This window comes from Atta cephalotes (genome assembly GCF_000143395.1).
Source record: "Atta cephalotes unplaced genomic scaffold scaffold00003, whole genome shotgun sequence".
NCBI classification, from domain to species: domain Eukaryota; kingdom Metazoa; phylum Arthropoda; class Insecta; order Hymenoptera; family Formicidae; genus Atta; species Atta cephalotes.
This window is the reverse complement of record NW_012130067.1, coordinates 1685708-1697466: the sequence shown is the minus strand read 5'-3', so window position 1 is coordinate 1697466 and position 11759 is coordinate 1685708. Positions and strand designations below refer to the sequence as shown.

Below are 11759 nucleotides of genomic sequence, written 5' to 3'. Positions count from 1 at the left end.
ATTAATTTTGATTAATCTATTATAAATTCAGAGACTAATCATATAATTCGTGAATACTTAGTTGTGTAGATACACATCTATATGACTTATTAGATTTGCTCTGCCTTTTCTGATTATTATTGAGATTATTTAAATTCCTATCTTTCTGAGATATTTAACTTTTTTTTTATGGAAAAGGCGCCCTTTTCAGTTTTCTTCTTTTTATTTTTTAGCATAATTTTTTTTTATAGAAGACACGCATTCTTTATATGTATCATTGAAATATATCAATAGTATTTACTTACTCTCTTGAAGTGATAGCAGTTAAGTGTTACATTCAGAGCTTCTATTTTAAGACTAAATGTAATCGTGGCGTACTTCCATATAATAACGTAATATATATCTATATATATGTATATACATACACACATATATATATATATATATATATATATATCAATTTTGCCATATTTATTTCTCATAAAATGTAGATCACGAAAACATCTGCGTAAACATAACACAAATACAGAAAGGTTAACGTTGACAGTCCCCAAAATGTAAATTTTTTAGACTTTTAATTCAAAATCATTTGGAATCAAGCTTTTAGAAATCATTTGAATTCTTAATATACTACTTGCACTAATCGAGTTTGCATATACATATATTTATACATACGCTGTCTATGCAATAATTATATTATAAATATTATACGTTTTGATGAAATGAAAGTGTTACGAAGATTGATTTATATCGTATTGATTTTGCATAACGAGAGGAATAATAAATTGAGTGACTTGTATATATAAATAGAAAATTGAAATGGCCGTTTTTATCAATTAATCAATCAAACGAATTAGTAAATTGTGTAGATGGTTGTTCTTTATTTCTTAAGTCGATAGTCGATCATTGTAGACTGTTCACAAAATGCATATTCGAAGGATGATGAGACGGCTTTCGTGCAAACGCAGAAAATTGTTATGTTTATATCTTAATCCTGTCGTCCTGAACATACTAGTCACGTATTGAGCTCATGTATTATATCACATATTGTTTACAATAGAAAAATCAAGATAAGTGATACAGTTATCACGATACAATAAGCAATAATATTTGAGCGAAAGTGAACGGTAAGCATTGATTAGGAAGATGAAAGAGAAAAAGAAAATGCCTTTGAATGACAAGAAAGGCTGTAATTCTCGTCGTCGCGTATAACTTTTATTTCTTTATTGACGGATACGTTATTACATGAAAAATCGATACACATAAATCATGAGTATAACGTATTTAATATTACACTCGGAAACATATGATACACCGAATATTTTACTCGTTCGAGCGCTACGCGCAAAAATGTCTTTGAAAAGAGGTCTAAGTTGCACAATATCGACACATTAGTTCTCGAGATCGAAGAAAAAAATAAGAATGGATTTTGCGTAACGTTAATCGTAATAGGCGCACGTAGTAAAGCGCAAATGATTTCGTTACGGAAAATGCATTCATGCTATCTTTTGGATTTTTCCCGTCTTTCTTTGTCTTCCCATTGTTACGTCAATGAAATCCGCTTTTGCTATTTAGACAGGACATAAATCCAAAAATTAAAATTATACGAAGATGGGATTGGACTTCGTATCATCGATCGAGATTACAATTAACGTATCGATATATCTTATGAATGACATTCAAATGTTGATAGTAAAAAAAAGTTAAATGCTACAATATCACTTGTTAATGAACTTCTTGATTGATTTTGCAATATGAATAATGACTAGGAAATTCATGAGACTAAGTAATAGAGAATAAAGTCTTGTGTCTTGAGAGAATAATGTTTAAATTCTTAATTAACAAAAAGAGATACATCGAGACGTTGCTTCTGTGAAGGCACAGTGATAGCAAAAGCTGACAATGATTCTTAAACGAGGCGACAATCGAAAGTCTCTGCGTCTGTTCGATAGCGAATTCATCTGAGAATGAACGCGATCGCGTTCAATTTATAAGAAAAAAATTGATTATATCTAATTACGCATCTCTTCTCTTTTTCATTTTTTTTAAATTCTCGATGGAAATTGGAGTCTTCAAATTTTAAGACTGATTTAATAATTGTTTCTTTATCTTTTTTAGATTTCTGTTTTCTTTACACGAGAAAGAGTCTATTCATTTGATTTTTTATTTAAAAAAAATTTTTTTTTCATCTCCTTTCTTAAACGTATCGCGATCGATATCAGATCTCCTTTCTCGTTTGTATTAATATTCGGATGTACAACGAAACTACGCACGTTAATGTTTTCCAAGTTACCACGAACAACCGAGAATGATTTACTAACGAGACGAAAGGAAACGTTTCTAAGCGAAGGGAGAAAAAAAAGAGAAGAGAATGATCATTGAACAGACGAGAGACAGTTGTTAGCACAAATAATTTCCTATCGATTTATCAGTCGCGATATAATAATAGATATGTACAGGCGAGAGAAAATAAACTGCGTGCTCATTAATTGTACATACTTTCATAGTTCGATTTTAAACGATTTAGATGTACCTGTAGGTTTTTAAGCCAATAACTATAGTGTAAGCTATATAAGCCTTTATATAGCGTACGAATAACGAGATAAGATCTTAGATAAGTTTATACAAGCTAAATATACGATCGGCTTATATGTTATATAGGCTTCTTTCTCGTGATGTGGTTTATCAATCATTAAATATGGGAGGAAAATACGGAAATACTGAAATAAAACGTTGATATTCGAAGAGAAAAAAAAACGAAGTACTTGGCGCCGATTTTTCTCACTATAATTGCACTGTTTTCATATCTAATATACGTTATTGTGCAACGTTGTTCCCCCCCTTTTTTTGTAGAAGAGACAGAAATGTAACATAATGTAAATAATTTTTATCCAAAGTTGGTGAAGAGCCACGCCACGAGATCGACCCCGAAATGTAAAAAAAAGATTATATATTATACATACGTATATATATATATATATATACACACACACACACACACACACACACACACACACACACATCTATATATATGTGTATATATATATGTATATATTACATATATATATATGTGTGTGTATGTGTGTATATAAATTCTTACATTGTTACTTATATACCACTAAAATAAATCTTAATTTTACATTTAAGGCTTACGCTAAAAAAGTGGGTGGGGTTTATTGGTTGCTTAACTATAAGAAAATGTATAAAAAAATATTTCATATAAAGATTATACACTAGATCGCAAGAAATGATTATGTTTATCAATGTGGAGATGGGATGCGTTTTGAGGAGGGACCGTAATATTTTCAAATCGTCATTTCGTTTTCGCTGAATTTATTTTTCCTACGTAGCTTTTAAAGATCTTTATATTTTTAGATCTGTTACTTTAATTGTGTATCTTTTTTCCGCCTTTTTTCACATTGTTGTAATCTTTCAATAATTTGACTCGCTAAACTCGCTCATTTGCCCAATAATATAATCTTTTTCTTGAATAACATAGCTCTACAAATACAATTATATTTATAATGTTACCATTTTGTATAAGTGCCATTTTTATATACCTTGATACGAAGCTCGTTTTTTTTGTTGAAGAAACAGAATTTGTTAGTAAGATCCCTCCTTAAACGAACACAGGAATGCGTAATTTTATTGAAAGGCATCCTCGACGGTGTGAGAAAAGACGAGCGCAATTCATTACACAGACAGATCCATACGTTTTGCTACTCGACATCGATCAGTCGTCAATCACGATCCGATCTCAAAAAATAACGTTACTTATTATCACGTAATGTGTTATTTATGATACATTGATATCATTAGTAATTACATACTATTTCTCACTTTATCTCGTTTAGTGCCCATTATAATTTAAAGATACAGAAAGATTGAATCGCTTCAACTTTAAAAAAACGTTTTTTTTACTCTCACATATGCAGTCATTGATCAATTACTATTATTGAATCGACGAGATCGCGTTGCGTTTGTGTAAAATTTTACAAAAATCTAGTCGCTTTAACCGATTGCCAGCGGAGCCCTCTCCTCGGTATCTTTTGTGAAATCGAAAATGATACGATCAAATTTTTCGACGATTCGTCGATGAAAGTGACCGATCGATTTGAGATCTCATCCGACATGTCTGGAGCCTTAACTTCACAGACACCGAAAATAAGATGAATGTATCTACTAGTTAATGAACATGACTCAGTTATTGGACGAAATAGTAAATAGTTTAAATATTAAGCTTTTAATGATATGTACTTTTTCTTACGTTGGCCTGTGTTATATACTATGTCTCATATTCTTGTGATGCTTATTTAATTGTCATGTATTTCTCACCTACTCTTTCTCGTGGCCGAGTATGGTGACTTCTTTCGACTGTAGTGCGCATGCTGATTGTATGTATACAGTCATATGTCTACAGTTTAACGATTCTGAACAATGAAATTTTGTTAGAGAAATGTTTTTGGCAGGAAGATACTCTCGGTTGTCGCTTTCTTCCGAGAGGAGACATGAGCGTATAAAAATACTTTGATTCTTTTGGGAATCCGAGATCTCTGCTGCTTTGCCACGTTCGCTCTCAAATGATATACAATTCTAAATAAATTTGTTTATAAACATTGAATAAAGTGAATTTTTTTAGAGTCGTACATATCATACATTAAAAGCTTGATATTAAAAATTTTTGATGTTTTGTTCAATAATTGAATCATGTCCACTAACTGATACATTTACCTTATCGATTCGTGACAGATATTGAACAAGAACATCAGAAAGGGCGTAACTTTCTTCGGGCCGTATTTCCGTTCGCGTACAATAGTGCCTTTGAAAAGAACTTGACTTCCGGAATGTTATAAAAAGTCGCATTATTCATGCATTTTCAGATAATGCACAATAAAAGAAGAAAAGAAAGAGGAAAGAGAAAAAAATAATAAGCGCCGCAAATTTAACTAGAATACGTTTAGAGGATCGCTAGAGAGAACTCTCGTAGAAAACCGGTTGGTCCTTCGGGATTCTAGATAGGACCGACGAATAACTACCAAGTCCAAGCCTTTCGTTGAAGATATATAATGCTACATATTTTTTCAAATTCCAACACGGAGCTGCCTGGATCGGCAGGAGCCTCGAGAATTCTCGGGAGTGAGGATGAAAAATACCAGCCCAACCAATCCACGTAGCTTCGCAGGATATATTGAGCGCATCGCGCTTCGACTGTAAATAAAAAAAAAAGCAAAAAGGATACATACTTATATACACGTACGCTTATATACACAGAGTAAATTGCTAATGAACGCCGGCTTAGGGACTCGGGGAAAAGAGATTACAATTCGTAATTGGTACGCAAGGGCCTCAAGGGGTCCCGAGACGAGTGATATGTATTGTATGACGCGTATAGGATGGCTTTTGTGAATGCGGGCGCGTAGTCGACAAAGTTGTAATGTTTGTGAATATATAAAATAAAACGATCAAAAAAACCGAACACTTAGTCCCTTCGTACCTTCTCCTCGGAAGACATCCCAGAGAGTTCGACATTGTAATTATTATTCGTAACAAAATTGCAAAGACTACATCTTGTTCCTTAGGACACTTTTACCCATATTCATAGTCAAGCCTTATCATGTAGCCTTATCATAAGCCTTGTATGTAAGGCTTTCTTAAATTTATCTTCAGATACAGTACGAATTATTTCATTAATTGCTGAGCATCTAAAGATAAATTTAAGGAAGCCTTAAGTACAAGGTCTGACTATGAATATGTGCATTAGAATACTAGACTACTGTATAGATTACCGTCTTTCTTATATTACCAATGCGTTTGTATATGTTTTTCTGCTTATCCACAAGTTTGTTTTACAAGTTTATGTTATTTTCTGAAAAAAAACTTTCATATTAATTTTTGCTAGTGGTTATACTTATTATATATATTCGATGCCATTGTAATATTTTCGAACTCACATAATAGAATGTATTTTTACATGTAGAAATTATATTTAAAATAAGTTATTAATATTATTAGAGAGAATCTTGCAAGATAATATTATTAATTTATTACTTGTATAATTGAGTTTTACTGACCACCAATTGTATAAAATGATGTATATAATAATATATTGATATATACAGAGTGTTTGGTAAAAATTATAACAATGCTTAAGGATTATAGATTTCTGAGATCATTTTGAACGAAAATTCTAATACCAAAATGTCGAGGCTTTAATAGCTTTTGAATTATAAGCAAAAAGCATTTCTAATAAATAAATAATTTTGCTGTAAGTTAATTCCATATGTTGAATTAATTCGAGCAATTAAATTAATCGTGAATTTAGTAAATTTGAGATCGTTTTTACGCTTCTGAAAATATTAAGATATATGCAAAGATTCCTGTTTACAAGAACGAGACTTAAACTACAAAGAAATTGTTTAAAAGACTTTGAGATAGAAAAATCAGAGTTTAATTTATAACCCTAATGTTCGTATTAAAGGGAAAAGAAACTTTGTAGATCAAAATATTAATTATGCAATTCCGTGTACAGATATAATATTCAAATGGAAGAAAGGCTGACAATATTTATGACATTATTGGCAGTATTGGTTGCTATTGATATTATGAGAATCATATGGGACATGCTTAGAACATGTTTTAAGGAGACATGGGACTGATGCGAGGCAATCTTTTAAGCTCATTAGAAATATGATTATGACATAATTTATATGAAAGAACATGGTTGAATCGAAGGTAAATATAAAAAATATTTTGACAAATATTATTTAAAGCTGTGTTATTCGAATGAAATGTGACTAAATGTGTCTCGCCTTATTTCATCCTAACCTAAACGCTGTATTAAGTTTGTTTGCATCGCATGTTCCAACATGCTTATAACTCCTACTCACTCCAACAAGGCTCGTTGGAGTGAATAGAATTATGGTAAGAGAAAAGCATATTGGAACATGTGATGCGAACAAATCTTTTGTTCTTATCTTTATCTTCACATCTTGTTTAAAATACAAAACATTTTCTTCTTAATAACTTAAGTGTTAAATTTAATTGTTCAAATAACTGAATTGTGTTTCTTTGCAGAGAAATAACACTTGGTGTGTTCCATCATTTGATTGCGAACCTGTAAATAAACCCTTAGTAAAACATACCAATAGAGCAGAATTAGATAAAACTTTGTTTGACAGATCATTTACGCAAAGTAATTTCAAGAAGAGAAAGCATGAAACCAGCTTATCAAAGCTGCTTCAGGCCTGCGAGCCTCAAAGACTGTCTGAATTGGCAATTAGTAAACAGAAACAGAAAGAAATCTCTAATTGGCTTCAGAACAAGGCATTGAAGGGACAACCTTCTATGTTGATCCTTTCTGGACCTTCTGGATGTGGTAAAACTGCAGCTATAAAATTACTTGCCAAAGAAAATAGTTTTGATATTATAGAGTGGATTACACCGGTTGATCCGGTTGAAGATGAAAATAGTAACTGTCATACTTTCAAATTCAAGCTTCTTTGTGATATATAACTTGATTCATAATTTCGAATTGTTTTTAGAACACATAATGCGACAAGGAGACAGATTCGAGGATCACTTGATACGTGCAACACGTTATCACACAGTATTGGGTGACTGTTTAAAACAATTATTCCTTGTTAAGGATATCCCAAATGTCTATCACGAGGATTATAAAAGCTTCTTCGCACTCTTGGAGTAAGCAACACTTTGTCACTTTGTAATGAACAATTCAATGCTTTAATCAAATCATTATGTGATATATTTCTTTATAAATATCTAGAAAATATTTTCAAATGGGAAGAGAACCTGTGATATTCGTTTTCACGGAAACTGGCAATTCAAGACTGATGCACACTTTGTTTCCACCTGATATAAGGATGAAGTTTGGCATTGACATCATTAAGTGAATCAATTATAATTTCTGAAAGATCAAACGTCTCTCTGGTTCTCTTTAATTGTGATTTATTTATACAGTATAAACGCAGTCACGACTACCTCGATGAAGAACGTATTGAAACGAGTATCTAATACATTGAATTCCATTGCTGGTGACATGCTGCATGTCTCTCAACGACACATCGACGAGATATTGTCCAACAGCATCGGCGATGTGCGCAGTGCCATTCTAAATCTAATTTTTGTTTCTCTCAGAGGTATATGCTCTAATAATTGAACCAATAAGTACGATTCTGCATTTTGTTTGTATGATTGTTAGTGCCCGAGAGACACGTGAAAAGCGAATGCGGGATTCGGGAGGAAACTTTGGGTCTACTACATGGCATCGGAAGAGTCATAAATCCGAAAAGTAATTAGATCTTATTTCTGGATTTGCCAACTTTCACAAATTATGATTTATATTTAATATTTTAGGACAATCACATGGAAATTCTTTCAAATTTGTACACGATCCCGAAGAAATAGCAGCATTCTTCCAATCACAGTCAGTGGTATTCGTCAAATTCCTACAGGAGAATTATCTGAATACTATAAGAACTTTAGAGGAAGCCGCAGTAGCGTCTGATATATTGAGCTTGGCTGATGTTCTAAATTCTGAATGGCGTGTAAGTTCGATTAAATATTATTTTTGTTACGAAAAATTATTATTATTATTACATTCCTTAATATGATAGGATCGCAATTTGAATAAAGTTGCATTATCGTACTGCATCCGTGGTTTGATGTTGACGAATGAGAAGCCTGTAACTAACTGGAATCCAGTGAAAAAACCGCGGGATGATCACAGTAACATGCAAGTATCAAAATATATTAAATACTTAAATTATTTTAATCAATTATATTCACTCACCATTGTCGACTGTATTTTATATTTTAACGTATAAGTACTTGCAGACGAAAATGCTTGGTGATGGCAGAAACGCGCTGTTATGAAGCTATAATTAAAACCACTCTGAAGGAGACAAACGAAGCATTGGATGAAAATGAGGAAATAATTATCGAAGAAGATTAGACATTGCATATCAAGTATTTTTTATATTCTGCCTTTTTACATAATCCTTTTTTTCTTTTGCTAGAAAATAAAAATATTAATATTTAAAAATTTATTACTTTAATTATATAAAAATACAGTTAATTAAATATTAGAATAAAATTAATTGAATAAAATTTGAAAAAGAAAACAAACTAAAATTAATTAAATACTAAATAATCGATCATAATAGCTGCACTGAACATAATAGCTGAACAGAAAATACTGATTAGTAAATGCTTAGTGATTAATTCTTTAATATGATTGGTTCTTATCTTTAGTTCTTCGCTGGATATAAGCGTATGAACCAATCATATTAAAGAATCACTATTGGATGCATTTAGCGGATTCAACAGTTGAGTGAGCGCTTGCTATTATTGGTGTATTCTTTTAGATCCAATCAGAATTTTAGATCTAGAAAAATATTGGGTTGTCCAGAAAGTTCGTGCCGATGTTGAAGGAAAATTGAAACGCAGAAAATTTAAATTTAGTAAATTACATTTATTAAATTATATAAGTTAGTCGGCACGAACTTTCTGGACAACCCAATAAATCAATAGCAACTGTTGAATCTGCTGAATGCAGCCATTCAATAGGTACGTACTATGACTATAACTTCTCACTGAGCGATCACTATGAGTTCTTATAAAAGCTCAATAAGCGGATTACTAAGTTCAGTGAGTGGTTTCTGAAGGCTATGTATGCATTCAGGACGACGTTCGGCGTCAAAAAAAGCCTAATTTTATTGATTTTTTAAGTGATGTAGCTAAACTATACAATTACCCCAAATCGTTATCATACCTACACTATACAAAAAAATTGAAGGATTAGTTCGTCTTCAAAAATAGGTAACCAGATATAGATAAATAAAAGTTATAACGAAATGAAAAAATATTTTTTTTAAATCTTGGTTATGAGTATTTTTGACGAAGTTGCATTCTTGAATATTTACATATTTTTGAGGACAGACTAGGTAATCCTTTAATTTTTTTGTGTATCATGCAGATTGTTACGTGCGTAAGATTTATGGCAAAAAGAGACATGAAAATACATAATGTATAATTTCTTGCATTTTCTTGTAGCCCTAAGAAGAATTCAGTAAATAAATACAGCTCATTTAATACTAATTATAATCTCTTTATTTCGTGATAATCCTTCTATTGTAAGTAATACATATTTTAATAGGATTATTAATTTTTGTTATTAGTTTGGAAGTAACAATCATAACTACTGTAAATAAGATTTTTCTTTTGGATATCATACTTTTCAATTTGTTTTTAAAAACAGAAGAGCGATTGAGTACGATTGATTTAAAATCTGAAAGGAAGTTCGAAGAATGTTAAATTTGAAATATATTATAATATAAAGTATATATTATATTATGTAAAAGAAATAAGAAGTGTACAAAATTTTACCGCCATAAATGAGGGCAAGGAAAAATTAAAATTTTTAAATATAGCAATTTTGCATTCTAAATGATTAGCCATAATTATCAAGATAAATACATGTTTTATTGATGGCTGAAGCAAATACCACTTTTCGTGAAATGCTTTATCTGATATTTCCGTACTCTACAGTTTCCACAGAAGAGCAATATGCAACAAAAATTATATAATTACATATAAATATATTATATATAAGTATATTATATTTAATATTAAATTTATTTATTTATATTAAATATAAAATACAATTCATCAAACTGTAATATCTAGTTTTCTGAAAATATTAATGTTATATGTCAGTACGTTTGCTAAAGCGAGAATTTGTAATTATATAAAAAAAAATAAAGAAGTTAGAAAAGTGCCAATTTTACTGAAGAGAATATGATAAAATTTTCTCATCAAAATATAATAAAATTTTTTAAATAAAATTATTTGAGGGAAAATACCACTTAAGCCTTTATTTTTGAATAACTTCTTAATGCTATCGAATTAAGATATAAAAAGTATTATTTATATTCTAGAAACCTTTTTCTGGAGACACAGTGTGACGATCTTTGAGTGTCTTTGATGTTGAAACAAGCACAGCGACATGTCATGAGACCTATGTTCCTTTATATCAGCCGACAAATTGCGAATCGAGATTATCGGTTCAATAATGATTGAATCCATCAAGTTTGATACGCTCGATAGCTTGCACTTCGTGATTTGTTAATAAGTGCTTTTATTTTTTCTTTACGTGCTTTGAGCAAAGATATAGCAACAATATATCTATATTCTAATATCCTTTCTTACATTGAAAGAAAAGATTGGCTGAATATAGCATAGCATTTTTAATTAGCTGCAACAATCAATTTTTAGTTGCGTTAGTCTATTGAAATCGTCTATTGATTGACATTGCAGATAGACTAATGTAGGCCAAAAATTGGTTACTGCACCCACAACCAATTAAAAATGCTATGCCATATTACTATCTAAATTGCTGCAGCAGCCAATCTTTTCTTTCAGTGTAATTACATATTCATAGAAAGTTCGATTCCAAATACTCCGGAATAGTAAAAGAATCATTATAGAATATGCAAATGTCAATGAAATGTTCAGAATATTGTATGAATATTAATTGTATATACCACAAAAATCTTTCGTAAGCGAGCAGTACATGTCTCCACCGACAGAGCCGCGGCGGACATTTACTCATAAATAAGAATCACTTGGGAGAAAATATGGCTGATGATACATACAAAAACATAAGACAGTAAGACGTAAGCAGTAAGAAAATCGTAACATTAATTCGTTACTGGCTTTACTGTGATTAGCCAATTTGCTTATATAATATTGATCAATTTTTT

General features: G+C 31.0%; 2 protein-coding genes across 2 annotated transcripts in view; both read left to right on the top strand.

Moving 5' to 3' along the window:
- LOC105625720 (la-related protein 1B) overlaps positions 1-6635 on the top strand; it is a 23858-nt gene extending 17223 nt beyond the window's left edge. Inside the window, exon 18 of the mRNA XM_012207044.1 lies at positions 6509-6635. Within this exon, the coding sequence (XP_012062434.1) occupies positions 6509-6635 (127 nt within the window). The remainder of the gene's footprint in view (positions 1-6508) is intronic.
- Positions 6636-6696: 61 nt separating this feature from the next.
- On the top strand, positions 6697-8871 carry LOC105625719 (cell cycle checkpoint protein RAD17). Its single transcript, XM_012207043.1, has 9 exons — positions 6697-6711; positions 7054-7447; positions 7521-7677; positions 7763-7885; positions 7957-8135; positions 8198-8287; positions 8353-8543; positions 8613-8735; positions 8833-8871. Exons 1-9 carry the CDS (start codon positions 6697-6699, stop codon positions 8869-8871), a joined length of 1311 nt encoding a protein of 436 aa, XP_012062433.1.
- Positions 8872-11759: the final 2888 nt, after the last annotated feature.